Raw genomic sequence first — 21,287 nt, 5'->3', positions numbered from 1 at the left:
CAAGTTGGAGGCATATCCGGGTTGGTTTGACTTCTTCAGTCAAGCCATGCTTTTTGATAGTGGATGCTGGTATCAGGTTGATACTTGCCCCAAGATCACATAGAGCTGTCTTGGTACAAGCATCCTCTAATGTGCATGGTATCATAAAGCTTTCAAGATCTTTAAGCTTCTCTGGTAAGCTTTTCAGAATGATTGCACTGCATTCTTCAGTGAGGAAAACTTTTTCAGTTTCTCTCCAATCCTTCTTAATACTTAAGATCCCTTTCATGAACTTAGCATAAGAGGGTATTTGCTCAAGTGCCTCTATAAATGGGATCTTTATTGCAAGAGTCCTGAGATAATCTACAAAGCGGGAAAATTGTTTATCCTGTTCTGTTTGGCGGACTTTTTGCGGATAAGGCATCTTGGCTTTATATTCTTCAACCTTAGTTGCTGCAGGTTTATTCCCTACAGAGGTGGTTGGAAAAGCCTGCTTAAGGGGGTTGTTATCAGCACTTGCAAGTGTGTGACCCCTCATTGGCTTTTGAACACCAGGATTGGGGCTGGATGGGCGTTTAACGCCAATTTTCCACTCTTTTCTGGCGTTTGGATGCCAGAATTGGGCATCCACTGGGCGTTTAATGCCAATTTTTGCACCATTTTCTGGCGTTTGAATGCCAGAATCATTCCTCTCTGGGCTATTACGGTCCTCAGATAGATTTTGGGTAGTGGCTTGGTCATTCTCTGTCAGTTGTCCCTTTCTTGGCTTCCTACTACTTTAAGTTGAGGTATTCAATGTCTTTCTACTCCTCAAATGAACAACTTGACACTCTTCTGTTATTTGTTTAGATAATTACTGTCTTGTCTGATCCAATTGTGCTTTCATATTCTCGTTAGCATTTTGAGTGTCTTGTATCATCTCTTTAAATTCTGCTAGCTGTTTTGTTAGAGAAAGTAATTGTTGATTGAGTTCAGCAACTTGTTGTATGGGACTAGGTTCAGTGGATACTGCTTTAGCCTCTTCTTTCATGGAAGACTCACTACTTAAGTATAGATGCTGATTTCTAGCAACTATATCAATGAGCTCTTCAGCCTCTTCAATTGTCTTTCTCATGTGTATAGATCCACCAGCTGAGTGGTCTAGAGATATCTGGGCCTTTTTTGTAAGCACGTAGTAGAAGATGTCTAACTGCACCCATTCTGAAAACATTTCAGAGGGGCATTTCCTTAGCATCTCTCTGTACCTCTCCCAGGCATCATAAAGAGATTCGTTATCCACTTGTTTAAAGCCGTGGATGTCCAACCTTAGTTGTGTTATCCTTTTTGGAGGAAAATATTGATTCAGGAATTTGTCTAATAGCTGTTTCCATGTTCTTATGCTGGCCTTGGGTTGGTTATTTAACCACCTCTTAGCTTGGTCATTTACAGCAAATGAAAATAGCAATAATCTGTAGACATCCTAATCCACTTTCTTATCACGTACTGTGTCAGTAATTTGTAAGAACTGTGCCAGAAAATCAGTAGGTTCTTCCTATGGAAGACCGGAATACTGGCAATTTTGCTGCACCGTGATAATGAACTGAGCATTTAACTCAAAACTACTGGCTCTGATGGAGGGTATACGGATACTACTTCCATATGAGGCAGTAGTGGGGTTGGCATATGTCCCCAGAGTCCTTCTGGACTGTTCATTTTCACTTTGGTCCATGATGGAGAAAGGGAGATGATGTGAATTGTAAATAAACAATAAATATTTTATATATTTCTCTTTTTTTTAAATACCGAAGTTAAAAGAAAAAAATAAAATAAAATAAACAAAAAATTTAATGTAAGTTTTGAAAATTAGAGAGAGAAAATGGTTAGGAAGTTTTGAAAAAGATATTTGAAAATTAGTACTTGTAAGAAAATAAATAAAAGAAAATATTTGAAAAATATATAATTTTAAAATTTCAAAGATTGAGATTTTCTTAACAAGAAAATACCAAACTTAAAAATTTTCAATCAAATTAAGAAAGTGGAACAAGGAATTTGTAAAAAGAAAAAAGGATTTTGAAAAATTTTATCAAAGATTTTCGAAAAAATATAAAAAGAATTTTTTTTAAAAAATAATTTATTTTGAAAAAAAAAGATTTAAAAAGATAGGATAAGATTTTGAAAAAGATATAATTTTTGAAAATGATTTGAATTTTGAAATTTAAAACTAAGATAAGAAAAAATAAAAATTTTAAAATAAAAATCTGAATTTTTTTAAAGGAAAATTCAAAAATTCAGTTAAAATAAAGAGAAAATATATTTTTGAATTTAATGAGGAAAGAGAAAAATGATAAAATGACACCAAACTTAGAATTTTTAGATCAAAACAAAGAAAACAAACAACAAAACTTTGAATGTCAAGATGAACACCAAGAAAAATTTTTGAAAATCTTTAGGAAAATAAAAACACAAATGACACCAAACTTAAAAAGTTTTTATACTTTGGACACTAATAATTCGAAAATACATAAGAAAAACAAGGAAAGACGCAAAACAAAAAAACTAGAGATCAAACAAGGAAAATAAAGAAGAACAACTTGAAGATCAAGAAAGAACACAATGTATATATTTTCAAAAAAAAATTTTAAGAAAAACTAAAACATGCAATTGACACAAGACTCAAACAAGAAACAAAAAAAAAATTTTTGAAAAGAAAATAAAGGACTCAAAGTTAGTGACTCTAAACCAAAAAGATAAATTCTTCCTAATCTAAGCAACAAGATGAAATGTCAGTTGTCCAAACTCGAACAATCCCCGGCAACGGCGCCAAAAACTTGGTGCGCAGAATTGCAATCACACTTTTGCAACTCCGCACAACGAACCAGCAAGTGCACTGGGTCGTCCAAGTAATACCTTACGTAAGTAAGGGTCGATCCTACGGAGATTGTCGGCTTGAAGCAAGCTATGGTTATTAATGAGCGGATAATTTATACGCTTTTTGGCATTGTTTTTAGTATGTTTTAGTTAGTTTTTATTATATTTTTATTAGTTTTTAGTTAAAATTCACTTTTCTGGACTTTACTATGAGTTTGTGTGTTTTTCTGTGATTTCAGGTATTTTCTGGCTGAAATTGAGGGACTTGAGCAAAAATCTGATTCAGAGACTGAAAAGAACTGTAGATGCTGTTGGATTCTGACCTCCCTGCACTCGAAGTGGATTTTCTGGAGCTACAAAAGCCCAATTGGCGCGCTCTCAACGGCGTTGGAAAGTAGACATCTGGGTTTTCCAGCAATGTATAATAGTCCATACATTTCCCGAGATTTGATGGCCCAAACCGGCGTTCCAAATCAGCTCAAGAATGCCCGGCGTTAAACGCCGAAACTAGCACAAGAATGGGAGTTAAACGCGCAAACTGGCACAAAAGCTGGCGTTTAACTCCAAAAAGAGTCTCTACATGAAAATGCTTCAATGCTCAGCCCAAGCACACACCAAGTGGCCCGGAAGTGGATTTTTATGTCATTTACTCATTTCTGTAAACCTTAGGCTACTAGTTCTTTATAAATAAGACCTTTTGCTATTGTATTTTTATCGGGGGATCTTAGATCATCTTTAGATCTTTGAACCTTTTGATCATGTTTTGGGGAGGCTGGCCTCACGGCCATGCCTAGACCTTGTTCTTATGTATTTTCAACGGTGGAGTTTCTACACACCATAGATTAAGGTGTGGAGCTCTGCTGTACCTCGAGTATTAATGCAATTACTATTGTTCTTCTATTCAATTCAGCTTGTTCTTATTCCAAGATATTCATTTGCACTCAAGAACTTGATGAATGTGATGATTATGTGTTGCTCATCATCATTCTCACTTATGAACGCGTGCCTGACAACCACTCCGAATCTTCGTGGTATAAGCTGGAATTGATGGCGGCATTCTTGAGAATCCGGAAGGTCTAAACCTTGTCTGTGGTATTCTGAGTAGGATTCAATGATTGAATGACTGTGACGAGCTTCAAACTCCTGAAGGCTGGGCGTTAGTGACAGACGCAAAAGAATCAATGGATTCTACTCCAACCTGATTGAGAACCGACAGATGATTAGTCGTGCCGTGACAGGGTGCGTTGAACATTTTCACTGAGAGAACGGGATTGTAGCCACTGACAACGGTGATGCCCAACATACAGCTTGCCATGGAAAGGAGTAAGAAGGACTGGATGAAGACAGTAGGAAAGCAGAGAGACGGAAGGGACAAAGCATCTCCATTCGCTTATCTGAAATTCTCACCAATGAATTACATAAGTATCTCTATCTTTACTTTATGCTTTATTCATATATCATTCATAACCATTTGAATCTGCCTGACTAAGATTTACAAGGTGACCATAGCTTGCTTCAAACCAACAATCTCCATGGGATCGACCCTTACTCGCGTAAGGTTTATTACTTGGACGACCCAGTGCACTTGCTGGTTAGTTGTGTGAAGTTGTGAAATTATGTTTATACCATGGTATTGAGCACCAAGTTTTTGGATTCATTACCGGGGATTATTTGAGTTGTGAAAAGTAGTGATCACAATTTCGTGCACCAGTTATCTTGTAACTCTTAGTCAGAAGATTAATAATAAAAAGGATTTTGTTTGTGAAAAGTAAAAGAGGATGAAAAGAATGGTACTTGTTATTCAATAATAGAGAGTAGGTTGAGGTTTTGGAGTTGCTCTGTCTTCTGAATTTCTGCTTTCCTACTGTCTTCTTCTTCCAAAAACGCATGTCCCTTCCATGTCAGGCTGTATGTTGGTGGATCACTGTTGTCAATGGCTATCATCCATCCTCTCAGTGAAAACATGTCCTCTACGATTTCCCGCATGGCTAATCATTTGTCGGTTCTAACTTGTGTCGGAATAGGATACATTTATCCTTTTGCACACTGTCACTGCGCCCAACATTCGCGAGTTTGAAGCTCGTCACAGTCATCCCATCCCAGATCCTACTCAGAATACCATAGACAAGGTTTAGATTTTCCGGATATCAGGAATGCTGCCAATTGGTTCTAGCCTCTACCACGAAGGTTCTAATCTCACGAGTTTGAGTGCTTTGTTGTCAGGAGATGCAGGTCAAACTCGTGGATTAGAAACCCAAGAGATGCACTCTCAAGTTGTCGCCCAATGACTACGTTCAGCTCATCTAGAACGGAAGTAGTTGTCAGGCATGCGTTCATAAGTTGGGGAATGATGATGAGTGTCACGGATCATCACATTCTCCATGTTGAAATACGAGTGAGTATCTTAGAATAGAAACAAACGTGATTGAATAGAAAACAGTAGTAATTGCATCAATCCATGGAAACACAGCAGAGCTCCTCATCCCCACCTATGGGGTTTAGAGGATCATACTGTAGAAGATACAATAGGATTTGTCAAAATGTCATAAGTTACAAAATAAATCTCTAAAAGTAGTTTTTATACTAAACTAGTTACCTAGGTTCACAGAGAATGAGTAACTAGATGCAGAGAGTGCAGAAATCCACTTCTGGGACCTACTTGGTGAGTGTTTGGTCTAAGCTTCCTAGCTTTCACGTGCATGTGCCATTTCTGGAGTTAAACGCGAGCTTGGATGCCAGTTTGGGCGTTTAACTCCAGCTTTGGTGCCCGTTCTGGCGTTTTACGCCATAAAAGGGTCACTGGTGGGCTTTTAAATGCCATTTTGGCCCATCAAATATCAGGCAAAGTTTGGACTATCATATATTGCTAAAAAGCCCAAGATGTCTAATTTCTAACGCAATTGAGAGTGCGCGGTTTGTCGCTCTAGAAAATTCACTTCGAGTGTAGAAGGGTCAGAATCCAACAGCATCTGCAGTCCTTTTTCAGCCTCTGAATCAGATTTTTGCTCAGGTCCCTCAATTTTAGCCAGAAAATACCTGAAATTATAGAAAAACACACAAACTCATAGTAAAGTCCAGAAATGTGATTTTTGCATAAAAACTAATAAAAATATACTAAAATGTAACTAAAACTTACTAAAAACTACTTAAAAACAATTTCAAAAAGCGTATAAATTATCCGCTCATCACTCTCCCTTGGGAAGGATTCTAGCCATTTAGATGCTTTGTCCCTAAGAGAGAAGGGGAACAAGAGCAATCTATAGGTGTTGGGATGAATACCATCAGACTTCACAGTATCATATATTCTTAGGAAAGTGGTTAAGTGTTGATTAGGGTATTCTTGGGCGCCTCCTCCAAATGAGCAATTGTTCTGAACAAGGGTAATGAGTTGAGATTTCAATTCAAAATTATTGGCATGTATGGTTGGTTTTTGGATGCTACTTCCACAATTTTCTGGATTTGGATTAATGTAAGAGCCTAGATCTCTTCTCTTCTGCCCAGCATGGTTTGCTGCACCTTTTCTTGCATGATTATGCACCTCCTTTTCATGATGGTTCTCCATGTCCTCCTCCATGCTCATCTCTAAGTTCTTCTCTTCTTCCTCTACACCAACAACCTTCTTTCCTCTTACTTCCCTCCTTAATCTAAGGAATGTCCTCTCAGGTTCAGATTCAAAGGAGGTTGAAGCTCCTCTTCTTCTACCTATCATACAATCAGCAGAGTACACAAGCAAGAGAAAAGTGAACAAATCACTCTTGTTAAGATTATTATTAGTGTGAGTGACGCAATTTTTCCAATAGTTAGTGGATTAGTTGAACAAGAATGTAAATAACTAAGGAAATAAAACAAAGGAAAATAAAAAAATTGCTGAGGCTGGAACTAAATAACAGAAACGAAAAATTAAACACAACAAAAGAAAATTACTCAATCTAGTTATTCTCTAATTTAATCATTGTCAATACAAAATCAATCCCCGGCAACGGCGCCATAAACTTGATGCACGAAAACTTGTATCACTATAAATTCCCCTTGGCAATTATACCGAATTGTCATCAAGTAAAAACTCACAATAGAGTGAGGTCAAATCCCACAGGGATTGATTGGTTGAGCAACTTTAATTAGAGGAGTGTTCTAGTTGAGCTAAGCAAAGTTGAGTTGAGAATTGCAGAAAATTAAATGGCGAGAAAGATAAATGACAGGGAATGTAAGTGCTGAAAGTAAATAGCAGAATCTTATGGGAATTTGGGGAGATGAACATCAAAGTAAATAGCAGAAATTAAAGAGAATGGGTAAGATCAGAAATGGGAAGTTTATTGGGCTTAGGAGATGTTGCATTCTCCGGATCAAGTTCATTTTCATTTCTTCCTCAATCAATGCATTCATTGATCTCCTTGGCAATCTTAAGTGATTGGATCCCAATTCCTTGGTAATCCAATCTGTCTAAGCTTGAACAATTGCCCAATTACTTGATTTAATTGCTCATGGGAAGAGATGAAGTATGGTCACTGATTATACCACATGCATTTCCAAATCAAAGTGTTGGTAGGATTATATGTCACTATATCCATCCAAACCTCAATCCAGTCCATCATGAGAAAGCGTTTCTAGCATGATCTCCTCATTCCTCTTCCAAGGTTCTGTGGAGATCCAATTATGAATAGCGATTTTTCCAAGACAACTACCCAATTAGATGAAGATCGAAAGCTTTCTAGTAAAATCAAGGGAAAAGAAAAAGAAGAAGAATGAAAACTACAATTGATCCATCAAATTACAACAGAGCTCCCTAACCCAATGAAAAGGGGTTTAGTTGTTCATAGCTCTGAAAATGGAAAGCAAAAATGAAGAGTGCATTGTAAAATAAACTAAATTGCAGAGAAAGTAAATATACAGAGTTTTTACAATTTTTGGATCCTCCATATCCCCATTCCCCTTTCTAGTTCAAAACTGCTCTTATATATACTACTCCTCTGATCCTCTATTAGCTCTGCAAGTCTTGGATCTGGGCCTTTGATCTTTACTTGAAGCAGTTACAGTCTTCAGTGGGCTTAGCTTTGTTTGCAGAAAGAAGTTAAGTCAGGCATGGTTCGCGTTTAGTCAAGGCATTAGTGGTGTTAACGTTAAGTATAAATCCTGGTTCGAAGACGTTAGTGACACTAACTTTGTCACTAACGTCCCAACCCATTTGAGCCACATTAACTCAAACGTTAGTGGCACTAATGTGACCACTAACGTAGCCTTTCATAACCTTCGATAGCGTTATAGGTGCTAACTTTGCCAATAACGCTACAATCTTGTTAAGGTTTCAGAGATGTTTATCTTCCGGATTAACTTTTCTTATTAACTATTTTAATCATGTAATATTCAATTCATGGCAAACTATATATGACTAAACCCTAATATCTTAGTAATTTAGCCTCATTTAACCTAGTTAACTGCCAATTCCTTGGTCACTTAACTTCAATTAAAGGGTTAAGTTCAATTCTAGTTTATGTGCCACAGAAACCCTAATTACCCAAATATAAGAGAATTATATGTCATATATCCCGTTAAGTCTAGATAATTAGTGATTTAGGAGAAATTTTTTTCAAGCTGCTGTTCAAGTAAATTACTTTTCCAAGGTTCACAAGAACCCGATCTACCCAAATCCTTAAGATGAAGAACGAAAACAAATTCTTGAATTTGAAATCAAAACATTAATTAAAATAGAAGAGTAATAATATTATCCATAGAATAAATAGAGCTCCTAACCATAATAGTGGAGGTTTAGTTGCTCATGGCTCAGAGAGAAAACTAGGATTCAGAAAAATTGTAAAGTGCGGAATGAGGTGCGTAAAAGAGAAGAGAGCCCAAAGAGCTGAATCTTTTCCCTTTTATATCTAATCCTAATAAATGTAAAATATATTTTCTAAAACTAAATAATATATTTTCTTATTTGTAACTAAAATAATGTTTTAATCAAAATAAAAATACAATCTTCGATTCCTCCTATCAGGCGTAGGGACCATTGAAATCTTGAGGATTGGTGCCTAACTTGGGCTGAGCCAAGTTAGCGCCACTGTGGCCAAGTGGACTTGTGAATTTTTCTTTCATATGGCTCCTAACTTGGGAAATTCCAGGTTAAGTGCCACCTTGGCTGCACGAATATGAAGGATTTTGTGATCATGGTTCCTAACATGGGAAATTCCAAGTTAAGCGCCACCTTGGCCGTACTTCCACGGAAATAAGTGTATACTATTATATATCGTTAAAAAGCTCCGAAAATTGGCTTTTCAATACGACTGAAACCGCATCAATTGAACCTCTATGGCTCAAGTTATTCTTGTTGGAGTGCAAGGAGGTCAGGGTTGACAGCATCATTCACTTTCTTCCTTTTCTTTTACACAAACCTTGTCAAATCCATCCGAATGCTACCTGAAATAAACCAAATTGCACACGACTCAAAATAGCATTTATAATGGCTCAAAGGTACTTAAATCTTCATTAAACATACAAATTCAAATGCAAATTCACTAGGAAAAGATAGAAAAGATGGTCACGCATTAGTAACCTCTTATGAAAAATTTAAATGAAATGTTTTAATATGAAAGAAAGACTAAATTATGCTCTTATTCCCTCTTTTTTTTCTGATGTCTATTCCCACTAGAGTCCCCTTCCCTTTTTGTTTTTTGCTTTCTCCCCTATTTATTGAATAAGAAAAGAAAAAAATACATTATTGCACACCAGTACTCTCCAAGTCGTTTGCATCTAGTGGGTGAAAAATTTGTTAATGTTCTCTCTATTCTTTTTTTCTGGCCAATTTAGTTTGTCTGGCCTTTTTGCTGTTCATTGAATCTCCATCATAATAATGTTAATAGGTTTGATTTGCATATTGTTGAGTGGGATATGTCGAAAACCACATTTAGGTTTCAATCATTTTTGTTGAAGTCTAGCAGTGAGTCCTGAGCCTTTGCTTTTTGGTCTTGAAGGTCGTGTTTGGTATGAGATACTAAGACTGAGACTGGGGGATTGAGATTGAGTATTGTGTTTGGTGGCCAGAGATTAAAACTAAATTTTAATTTTGGAACATAAAATTTCAGTCCCTTCAGTACTTTCAAAAAATACAGACACAGAGACTAAAACATTAATATCATTTATTTCCAAAATTACCTTGATCTAATTTTTCAAATCCCAAATCTAATCCCACATTCCCTCTTCTGCCCACACCTTGACTCCTTCTCCTCCAACTTTATCTCCATCTCCATTGCCACCACCAACTTGGCCTCCACCTCCGACTGCATCTCTCTCTCTCAGTGACAACCTCTACATTTAGTGATTTAAGTGGCTTGAACTGCTTCAACTAAGTGACTCTTCACACACAATATCGATTTCAATGGCCAGAATCGCTGGTGGTTCTTGTTCGTGTTGCATCCCTCGAACAGGCACGAAAACTAGCTGCGCACAATGGAAGAGGATGAATTCTTTGACTTTGCGAGTGCATTCAGTGTTTTGAATTGGTTTCTGTGAATGGACATATGCATACGGAGGTAGAGGTGCTCTGTGAGAGTCTCTACAATATTGAGCTCCACGATCTCGCCGAGGACGACTCTGCCTCCTCCGACCGTATCCTTCTCCTGCCCAACCTCGTCTTTATAAGTAGTAGTCAGAGTTTGCTACGAGTTCGAAGTTAGATCAAAGTTATTAGACTCAAAAAATGTGCTTTGTCTGTGAGAGAGATTATGAGAGTCGAAAGTGAAAAGGGATGGATGGATAGGGATCTGGTGAGAGGAGAGAGAGGGTGGGAGAGAATTAATGAGTGAGTGAGAGTACAGAGTTCAGAGAAGGGAAGGGGAGAGTAATAAGGAGGTAGAAGGAAAAAAAAGGGGTATTTAAGTAACTTTTTTGTTTCACTCTCTATATTTATATTAAATCAAACAAGATACAAAAACATAACTCAGTCATATACAATTTACACTAAAACATAATATAAAGACTTAATTTAGTCTCTGACTTTTAGTTCTATCTCTCAATCTCTGTCTTTTAGTCTTTGTCTCTCAAATTGTATTTCTTCCAAATGCAACTAAAGAGTACTGGGCTATTGATTAGCAAAATTCTTTTTCTTTCTTTTTTTTGTACTAATAAAATTGAAAGATTTTTTTCTTTGCACAAAGCATAATAAACACAAAATTATTAACTTGTATTAACATCGATGATCGATCTCAAATGCCTCCTTACCCGTATATTGAGGATCTTGAGTAAACTATTTTTTCTCTTATAAACTATTATAAATACATGAAAATTACAACTTTTTTAAGTTTTTAATAATTTTTTCATCAAATACTTTAATTAGTATTCTTACACTTATTGACAAGACCTATTTCTATAACTCAAAAAGTTATCCAATAATTTTAAAGGTTTAATAAACGAATACTCAAAACATTTATTCAGATTAATTTTGTTAGAAAATTTTAAATTTTTAATTAATTACACAATAAATATTTTAAAAAGTTTAAATGTTTAAACAATTAAACTTATTAGGGTTTACAAGTTTTCACAAATTTTTGGCTTGCAAAAACCTTAATTTTAATTGAGTATAATATATATATCTGGTGACGTATTTTTTTTTTATTATTTGTTATCTTTTGATCACTGTGCCATACTTATAAACAATATTAGAGAAATGGCCCACTACAGCGATTTTCAGCAACCGCTGGTATAACCGCCGCTAAATCAATATTTCGCGACAATCGTTCAAAAAACTGTCGCCAAATGCGAGTGACACGATTTTCAGCATATTTACCGGCGGTTCTAAAACCGCCGCTATTTACTTTGATGTTTTACTACCCTAAGCTATATTTCGAATATCAATCCTTGGTAATTCGAATCAAATAACTTCAATTTACTAATAACCTTGCTAATTCGACTGAAACTGATTCTATTTAGTACCATAATGTATACTTTGAATTAAATCAATTCGATTTACATAGATATATACATGAGAACATCTACGTTAACATTTTTATTTTAGGACTTGAGTAATATTAGTGACTTTTTGGTTTATTTAGGTATTTTATCCTATATTTTAATTTATAAAATTAATAAAATATAACTTGAGTTTGAAACTTGCAACAAAATAATCAATAGGCTGAATTTAAAAAAAAATAAAAATAAATGAAAAAGGAGAATATTAAACTCATGGTATCGAATTTGAAATAAGAAAGTTTTATCAAATGAGCTACTTGTCATCTATAAAGATATACTACAAATAATTTTATAAAATATCATGCCCCTCAAAAGATCCGCCCCTTAGCAATAACCGTATTAATAATATAGCGTATTTGTGGAAGAATGGAAAGGAAAACGGTGTGGCGACTAAATATAATTTTTATCATAATCGAAGTCAATCTGCTATAAAAAAATTAAGGGTAAAATATATTTTTTGTTCTTGAAGTTTGATAAAAGTTTTAAAAATATTCCTAAATTTTATTTTGTTTCAATTTTGTTCCAAAAATTTTTTATTTGTATCAAATATACCCCTGACGGCTAATTTTTTAAAAAATTTAAAATCAATTCAACAAAAAATTTTATAAGAACAACCCTCAATACATGCAAATCAAACATAATTTTCATACATTATTGTTAGATTGGTCTTAAATTTGTTTGAAAATTTAGCCGTCGAGGATATATTTGATGCAAATCTAAAACTTTTGGAACAAAATTAAAACAAAATAAAACTTAGGGATATTTTTAAAACTTTTACTAAACTTTAGAGACAAAAAATATACTTTATCCAAAAAATAATCATACTCGTGAGTCCTCAATTCCCATCCCATTCGCAACTGCATCAAAGAGTGAAGGACTTTTAACTGATTAAATTCTTATAATATCGTGAGATCCATTATTTTTACTATTTTAACTCTTTAAATTTAAAATTTATTATACTAATCTTTAAAATTTAGTTTTAAAAATTATGGTAGTCTTTGGACTTTTTTGGTATTGAATCAACACATAAAATACTAAGTTAATTCTGATTTGTCATGTTAAAAATAGAATTAAGTGACATTATTTTGTGTTGGTGCTTAAACAAAGCAAAATCAAAGTCCTTTTGGAGAATAAAAAAAGATAAATGATTAGCACAACACATAGACTATTATTCATCTTTTTGTTTTTGTCTTATTTAAACGCCAAAATGAAACGACACTTTTTAGCTCTGGTAAGTTAAATCCAGCTTAGCACTTTGTTCCCGACTCATTGCGAAAAAGAATTCAAAGACTAATATGATACACACAGATGGATCTCGATGATCAATATAATAAATTTTAAAGTTAAAAAACTAAAATAATAAAAATTATGAATTGAAAGGACTACTTTTAAAATTTAATCTCAATATCTCATTTTAAAAAGAAATCAACATGGTGCGGACAAAGTTAGGCCCTCATCATCATGTCCCTTTTTCTTAAAAACTAAAATAAAAAAGTATATTTTTTATCATTAAAATGTTAAAAATTTTAAAAAATATCCCCTAAATTTGACTTTGTTTCAATTTTATTTTAAAAGTTTTCGATTTATATCAAATATACAATCCAACAATAATGCATGACAACTATATCTAACTTATTTGTATTGAAGGTTGTTCTTGTAATATTTTTGCTAAATTTGTTCTAAGTTTTTGAAAAATTAGCCATCATGGATATATTTGATACAAATTAAAAATTTTTGGGATCAAATTGAAACAAAGTAAAACTTAAAAATATTTTTAAAACTTTTTACAAACTTCAAGGACAAAAAATATATTTTATACTAAAATAAAATAGTCCAATTTCATTATCTATGCATTATACAATTTTATTTCCTAAAAAAAATCCAAACTTCATTATCTATGTATGTAGTGGAGAAATGAAAATAAAGTATGACCCATAGCCACTACTAACAGTGAGTGAAGATGAAGCAGATCTAATTTGAAAGCCCAGATCTTAAACTAAAGGTTGTTGAACCGTTTGCGAAGGGCAATGGGCAGAGTGGAGAAGCACCACAGAGGGTAAGAGGAAGCGCTACCCCCCGGAGGAGGAGAAAGTTGAGTCAGTGCCAGTTGTGCCGATGGTTAATGAAAGTTTCATTATTGATGGAGAGCTTCCAGACAAAGAGAGAAGACACTGAGGACAGATTGGGGGAAGTGAACTTTGTTTGAAAGGGTATTTCTGGAATATAAAAACTTATAAGATTACCACCTCAATGTTAAGTAATGCACATTACCTGCAAAATTTAAATTACCATTAATATATATTAAGTTATTAACTAAACAAGGCAGTCTTTAAAAAGAGTCAGGTAATTTAAATCAAAATTACTAGTAATCCAGATGGATTTATCATTTGTTACTGCAAAGTGCCTCCGGTTAGAATTGCAAATCCTCAGACCGCAGAAAATTTTAAGGAATGCAAAAGCAAAATCAAGCACAGACAGAAAAGGTAATCATTTTTTTCCACGTGGGAAAGAAATTTTCCATATTTCTGTGTAAGGGACAAAAAAATACTAGCATTCCATAAAACATTCTTAATCTGCTAACATCTTCCAATACATTTTTCTTAGTTACATTAATCACTGCTTACTTCTTCCACTTGATGATTTATCCAACTGAGAAATGAAAAGGAGAACAAAAAAAAATAAGGGGAGAAAGAGAAACCAATAAATAATGGCACCAAAATGGCAAGGAGCAGATTCATAATCCTTCATCTACCCAATTCACAGTCCCAGTTAAACCAGTCAAGTTTGGCTAAACTGTGACCATATCCAGTGGTCCGTTCTGGGCAGCTGCCTCTGCCAATTTTTTCCAGTTCAATTCTCGCTGCTGCTCCACTTCATGGGCTTTAGCCTCTCTCTCTGCATGCTGCCTCTGGCACTCCTCAACCAATTCAGCGTCCATTTCAACAAACATCTTCCGAACATTCACCGTCAACCCATGAACTGCCTGGTTCCAATGACTCTTAATATTTTTCTCCAATGCTTCATATATTATGGGTAGCACTACAGTCCTGTTTTGAGCAATTAAGCTGACAATATGCTCATTATTCCAGAGGAAGAGGGCTCGTTCTGCAACCTGCAATGCAAGTGTGCCTAAGAGAAGAGATCTGTGCGATATTTAAATCTATTTTACCAACAGATCATACAATTTAATACATGATTCGGGAAAAAGGAAAGCAAGAGAAAATGCTCCAATCAAATCACTATACTGATTGTGACTCAAGAAATATAATATGCAAAGATAATCACATAATCAGTTCAGGATTTTTACGTTAAACACAAGAAACCAATGAAAAACGATCCATCTTGCAGTGACTATGACAATCTTGTTAAAGTATAAAACCGTTCATATATTACCTCCCTCCCTCTGGCCTTTCCCACCATGTTTAAAAAGTACAAGCATCACTTACCAGTTACCACCTAACAAGAAGACCTTTTTTTTGTCCAATAAGGTAAAAAGCACAGGAGCAACTAAACATCTCCTGCTTTCTGGTAACATTGATTATGTCCTCTCATATTACAGGATTATGCATTTAAAAGCATGTTCAATTTATTTATTATATTCATTAGTTGATATGATTGCACGCAAATTACAAAACATGAACATATTTTGTTCGGATTCCTTTTAAGAAAATAAAGGAAAGAACGAAAATTAAAAGAGATCAAGAAAACAAACCAAAGACACTCTCAAGAAGTGGTGTGCGCCAAACAAAAAAAAAAATATCTTGGTACTAGATGAAAGGTTTGGTGGTTACAATGGAGTATATGCTAAATTTATTAAATCAGGACATGCATTGCGCGACCTAATAAATCGACAGCGCAAGGACTGTAACACTCGAAACAATAACCAGCAGAAATTCAACTCCAACAAATCGCCTTTGCTTTTTTGATTTCTAAAGTATCATCTCATGGACCTCAACAACACAATAATAACAGTAAGAACAATGACAATAACAGTATAATAAAAAAGCGAAGCAAAGCTGTAACCCAGATTTCAAAAACAGTGCATAAGTCAAACCAGAAACTACACTATAACAATTACTGAACTGATAATTTATATTATAGTCAAAAGCATCACCCATTAAACATTAGGCTACAGTTGGTAAGTGTTTCAGGATAGAAAATGAAAAGATACTTAGACAATGGAGACCAGACTAGACAAAAAAGTTGTGTCTCTGTCCGCGTCCTTATAGGAAATCGGGTAAATTTTGTCCTAAGATGTAGCCATTTTTCTTGTATTGTTATCTATCTGCTCCAAACAAATTTGTGTTCAAAATCTCATCGTACTTGGTCTTAAGATAATCATCAAATAGAGCCTTAAATCAATACACACTTACATATTCATAAAGTTTAATCCTAGCAAGAAGTCATAAGTTAAATTCCAATTCTGTTTAAGATAGCCAGTTTAAGGTTCTGTTGTAAACCAAGAACAAAATTAATATAAATCCACGGACATGCAAAAACATGTTCCTCTGAACCTTTTTTTTTATTAGGAAAAAAAAGAACTATATTGGGATGAAAATAGAAAGTTAAAAGAAGATTGTAAGAAAATGGATCCTCTATAATCTTTTAAAAAACAAAACTAGCCGTAGAACAAACCATGAATGAAGCATAATTTTTCAATCTCTCAACATATCTAAGAGGGAAATTCTTCTAAAAAGACTATGTTCGTTACACCAAACACCCAATCCTATCCTTACATAACTTGCTTGTTTGAAAATCAATTATTGCATGTGCATGCATGAATTACTAGTTTTACATTTGTTGTTTAGGGTTGAAACCAAATAAGTCAGAGAAAACAAAGGGTATCTTGCCATATTGACAGATATTGTCCAATATAATTTTTATTGCCTTTCCATATCAAACAACTAATCATTTACACAATTAAAATTCAAGAACTATTCATAACAGGAAAGAAATGGAATTTATATAATCACAACATAGCTTAAGACTAATGGGATAGGACTTCAATTAAACTGTACTGATTCTGCATCTGAAACTTACACTAACCTTCTAATTACACCATACTTGTCTCCTGACCTATCTTCACATAGAAAGTAGCAGTTCAACAAAAAGCACTCCCTATTCCCTATTTACTATAATGTTAAAGAAAGGAAAAATGGGAAAAGCAAAAAAAAATAAAAAAAGCTTGAATTGTATCAATCTCAGTCAATAACATGACAAAAACAGTTCCACTTACCTGAAAGTGAGAACTATTGAGGCAGCGGGAAATCTGTCTAAAGAGGGGAACCATGCAGCGTTGGAACTCCGCAGCCTGTGTGGCCTCCAACACCTCCTCCAATTCCCCAAGGAAGAGAACCTCCTTCTGGCAATTCGTGACAGGCCAATACTTCAACAGGCCCCTAATAACCGTATCCGCGAGCTTGAAATCCTTCTCGACAAACTGCAAGATACAGTACGACAACTGCTGATGGTACATGCCAACAGACTTAGGCTTATGTAGGGGCAAAAGCGCCCTAACAAGGAACAACTTGTGTTCCTCCTTCATGGGCAGCGCAAACCCATTAATGATGCTGCCAAGAATCTCCAGAAGCTCCCCAATACCACTATGTCTCTCAGTCTCATATATAAAACGATAAAAAATGTTGTTAATCGCCTTCCTAATGAAGGGCCTGTGAACCATGAATTTCCCATATATACGATGCAATATTGTTTTCAAATACTCACGCTCTCTAGGGTCCTCGGAACCAAACAAATCAAGCAACTTAAGCACGAATGAATGATCAATGTACCGTTTCGCAACCTTGGTATCAGTATCAGAAGAAACCACGTACCGAAGGAGAAGTTCGTAGACGAGCTGCAAGTGCGGCCAGGCCGCGTCCATAGAGGGCTCCTCCTCCTCTGGGTCATTGTTCTCTGCCCCGGTGTTCTCGTGCGACGCCGGTGGAAGGCACCGGAAAATGTTAACCGATATCATCTTTATCATCTCCTCCTGGCAATTCTCCGTGATCTTTCCAGAACCCGATTGGATAAAATCTACGAGCTCCATCAGCGTTTGCCGCTTGATCTCCTTCTCCCGAACGTTCTTCAACGTGTCGGAGAAGTCCAACAAGAAGCAGCAATTCTGGAGCTTCCGGAGGAACAAGGTCTGCCGCTCCGAGACCGGCACATCGCGGAACGGGGGCAACGGTTCAATAGTGCCGGAAGGCGGAGGCATCGTCGGAGCCGCGGCAGCGCCGGCCGGAGGGGCAGCTCCGCCGCGAGAAGCATGGTTGACGACGACGCCGGCGGCGTTAGGCAATGGATTGCCGTCGGGAGCACCGAAGTCATCTGATTTGGAGGGCTTTTTCGGCCCTCTCTTCATGATTCTATTGAACATTTTGTGATGAAAAAATTGAAACCCTAACCCTAAGGTGTTTTTCTGAGAAGCGAATTCAGGAGGAGGTGGTGGTGGTGGTAGCGATGGTGATTGGATTGAGAGAGAGTGAAGTGAGTGGAGGCATGGAAACAGGGTTGTAGGATCTTCCTAATCCATGAACAATTCTTATTGTGCTCCCAATATTTTCGCATCACAACCCAAACGGCGACGGATCTGACAAAACGGTGGGAAATGCAAGTGATGGAAAGTGGTCGAGTAGGGGCGGGAATAAGAGTGGTGAAAGGATCACCGGAATACCGGCGATTGATCGGTCGGAGATGTGTTCCGGCGACGAATCACAGAAGGAGCGTGTAAGAGAGAGAAAAAGAGTGTGCCTATGTGTGTGTATATGCGCGCGTGCGTGTGACCAAGGTTTGGACTTTGGAGAATAATTAAGGAAAGATAAGAGAGATTCCAAAGGACGTGATTAAAGTGATTTGATTATAGACATTAGACAGATTAATTAGATTATAACAAATGATCAGGCATGGTTTTGAAAATTGGCCGGTCGGACCGGTTTGACTATGAACCGGCAATTTTAATGATTCGGTTTTTTATATAAAATCGACAATTCAAAAACTGAGTACAAATTGTTAACCAATCAAGAACTAGACGGTTAGAATAGATCTAGATCCGGCTGATTCACACTCATTAAAAAAAAAAGAAGAAAGGCATGCGTGAAGCTCTAGAGCCCATCTCTTTCTTTCTCCTCACAGAAATCAGAGCAAGCTTAAGCTTCTCTCTTCTAAAGAAAAATGGAAACCCTAGCCTCTACCACCACCGCAAGCCGCAAGGCCTCTACCACCACCGGAAGCCGCAAGGAGTGAGCCACTGCCACCGTCCGTCGCAGTCAGTGGCTTCTCTCCGTTTGTCTGTTCGTCGGTGTTCTCCAAAGAAAAACCCATGTTCGTTCTCACAGTTTCACCAGTTGCAGGTGCGCAACTTCTTCCTCAACTCCTCCTCGTGACCTTGTGAGATATTCACTCTTAGACCCAGAAAGCTCTAAGCCTCCATCTCTTCTCTTTTCATCAAGATGCGTTGCCTCTGTTCCACTTCTATCGCGCTGCCTCTGTTCTACCAGGCTCTCCAACCGTCGTTTGTTCCAGTTTCGTCGCCTATGTCTTCTAGTTCGAGTTCCTCATTTGTGCTCCATCTCTCCCTCATTTGTGTTTGAGTTCCAGCCCTAGTGGAAGGTGATTTTTGCGGTTTTTTCTTTAATCATCACTATTTTAGATTTCTTTGTTCTTGGAATTTGGTTTTATTTCTGGTTAGGATTGGTGATTTGAATCTTTTACTTAAAAATTATTTTTTGATGCTTTGATTTTCAAGTTGCTGGCTGCTTCAATTTGAGGGAATTGTGAATTTTGGTTTATGTTGTGATTGAAGGTTCTTCGGTTTGGGTATTCTTCACTTTCCTGAAAGCTTAGCTTTTAATTCTTTGAGCATACACGATATCAAAGTATTGTTTTCAACAATGGTGATTTTTAGATTTGCTTTTTGGTTACTTTATTTTAAATGTTTCTATTGGTGTTGTTGTGTTGTTGCTATGATTTAACTATTCTTTTGATTCTCTCTTTTTTTTTTTAAATGCTCAGTTAGTGCTTGGTTGATTGACGTTGCTCACTGATTGTATTTGATGATAAATTTTAAATTGATAACTCTATTATTTCTTTACTGCCTGTTTTGTAGTTAAATTTTATTGAAGTTTCTTGAATTTGCACTGCCTATTTTACTGATTCACGATTCCTTCATTGCTTTTTTGTTGTTAATTATTGTAATAAGCTTTGTTAAAATTTGATTGAAAACTGTTAATCTTTCTTCATTTTTTACTATTCTAACTTGTGTTCTTATTAAAAAATTTATAATTGGTGATCTTTTAATTTATTATATGCTTCATGTTTTCATTGTTCTATTCTTATGAAGAAAAAAAATTGCAAATAATGATTGTATGATTCATGTTTTGATTGTTCTGTTATATAAAAAAAATTCTGTTTTCTTCCGTGTTGGATTCTTTTTGTTTCAGGCTCTATTTTGTGTTTGTTGTGCAACACAACACTATTTTTTTTGTTTTACTTTTTGACTTAGCTATATTAAAGTAATATTCTTTGTCTTTAACTTGTGCCCTATAATTTAATCTAGCTATTTTTAATGGAAGTAAAATTAAGTTAATTGTCAACAAATTTGCAGCAAGTTTTGGCATATTTTTAAGATTAATTATATTTAGTTGGTAATATTTTATGTTAGGTAAATTTGAGAGATATTTTAGGATTTTATTTATAATTAATTTATTATTTTATTATAGAATAATTTTTTCGGTTGAACCAAATTGATCGGTTGGATCAATAAACCAGTAACTAGAGCGATTTGATGACCGATCTAATTTTCAGAACCTTGGATATAGGGATGGAAACGGTCCCTGATGCATGTGCATCATGTTGTGTTTTCTATACTTTTTCATACAAGAAATTAATACTTAATGCCTAATTATGGAGATGTTTTGGTGCTTAAGTCGTATATTCTTTGATTGCTTGATTTGACGGATTTTGTAGGAAATGAATGAAAAAGAAGTAAAAAGCACAAAACGACCTCAAAAAAAGAAAAGATAAAATTTTCTGGCATGCTTTGAAGCTTCGGATAACGCTTTGAGCCTTAGGCCACACTTTTAAAAGATTGGCCCTTTAAGAAAGTATGGCATATGAAGCGTGCCAAAGAATGAATAAAGGAAGACATGCATGAGGCGTTATGAAGCAAGTATTGGAGCCCAGGATCGAACCCTTGCATTTGCACAAGAGAAGTTCATGAAGATTTTGCAAACTTTACCTCTTTATACTCCAACATGAATAACTTGTACTACAAAGCTCCAAATGAGATTATTTTAGTGTCATTGGAAAGTAGATTTCAAGAACTTTTCAACCATATATAACACTTTATATTGAACACTGGATATGAGGTTGAAATCTACCCCGAAAAACACAAGGTGAGCATAGCACCAACATAGAAGGAGCTAGCAGATCTTTCCAATGATATATGATAGTCTATGGTGCTATTCCCTTTGGGCTATGAACAAAGAGCAACAAAGTGATGGTTA

At 35.6% G+C, this 21,287-nt stretch overlaps 2 protein-coding genes across 3 annotated transcripts; one reads left to right on the top strand and one right to left on the bottom strand.

The window, feature by feature from the left end:
• Positions 1–13,675: 13,675 nt before the first annotated feature.
• Positions 13,676–18,636, bottom strand: LOC107493764 (serine/threonine protein phosphatase 2A 57 kDa regulatory subunit B' beta isoform). 2 transcript variants are annotated; one of them, XR_008010643.1, is made up of 3 exons: positions 17,021–18,636; positions 14,483–14,896; positions 13,676–14,055 (listed from the first exon to the last, which is right to left on the bottom strand). XR_008010643.1 is itself a non-coding variant. In XM_016114813.3 (2 exons), the coding sequence occupies exons 1-2, from the start codon at positions 18,158–18,160 to the stop codon at positions 14,573–14,575; spliced, it is 1,464 nt and encodes a 487-aa protein (XP_015970299.1). In that variant the 5' UTR covers positions 18,161–18,636; the 3' UTR covers positions 14,171–14,572. The 2 variants fall into 2 exon arrangements, 1 of the variants encoding a protein (XP_015970299.1); XM_016114813.3 differs by lacking the exon at positions 13,676–14,055 and having other exon boundaries at positions 14,171–14,896.
• Positions 18,637–18,825: 189 nt separating this feature from the next.
• LOC107493763 (uncharacterized) lies at positions 18,826–19,393 on the top strand. The gene is made up of 2 exons (XM_016114812.3): positions 18,826–19,133; positions 19,233–19,393. The coding sequence occupies exons 1-2, from the start codon at positions 18,873–18,875 to the stop codon at positions 19,371–19,373; spliced, it is 402 nt and encodes a 133-aa protein (XP_015970298.1). The 5' UTR covers positions 18,826–18,872; the 3' UTR covers positions 19,374–19,393.
• The last annotated feature ends 1,894 nt before the right edge of the window (positions 19,394–21,287 follow it).

The sequence above is a fragment of the Arachis duranensis genome, chromosome 6 (genome assembly GCF_000817695.3).
Source record: "Arachis duranensis cultivar V14167 chromosome 6, aradu.V14167.gnm2.J7QH, whole genome shotgun sequence".
Lineage (NCBI taxonomy): Eukaryota > Viridiplantae > Streptophyta > Magnoliopsida > Fabales > Fabaceae > Arachis > Arachis duranensis.
This window is presented reverse-complemented; position numbering and strand designations above follow the sequence as displayed.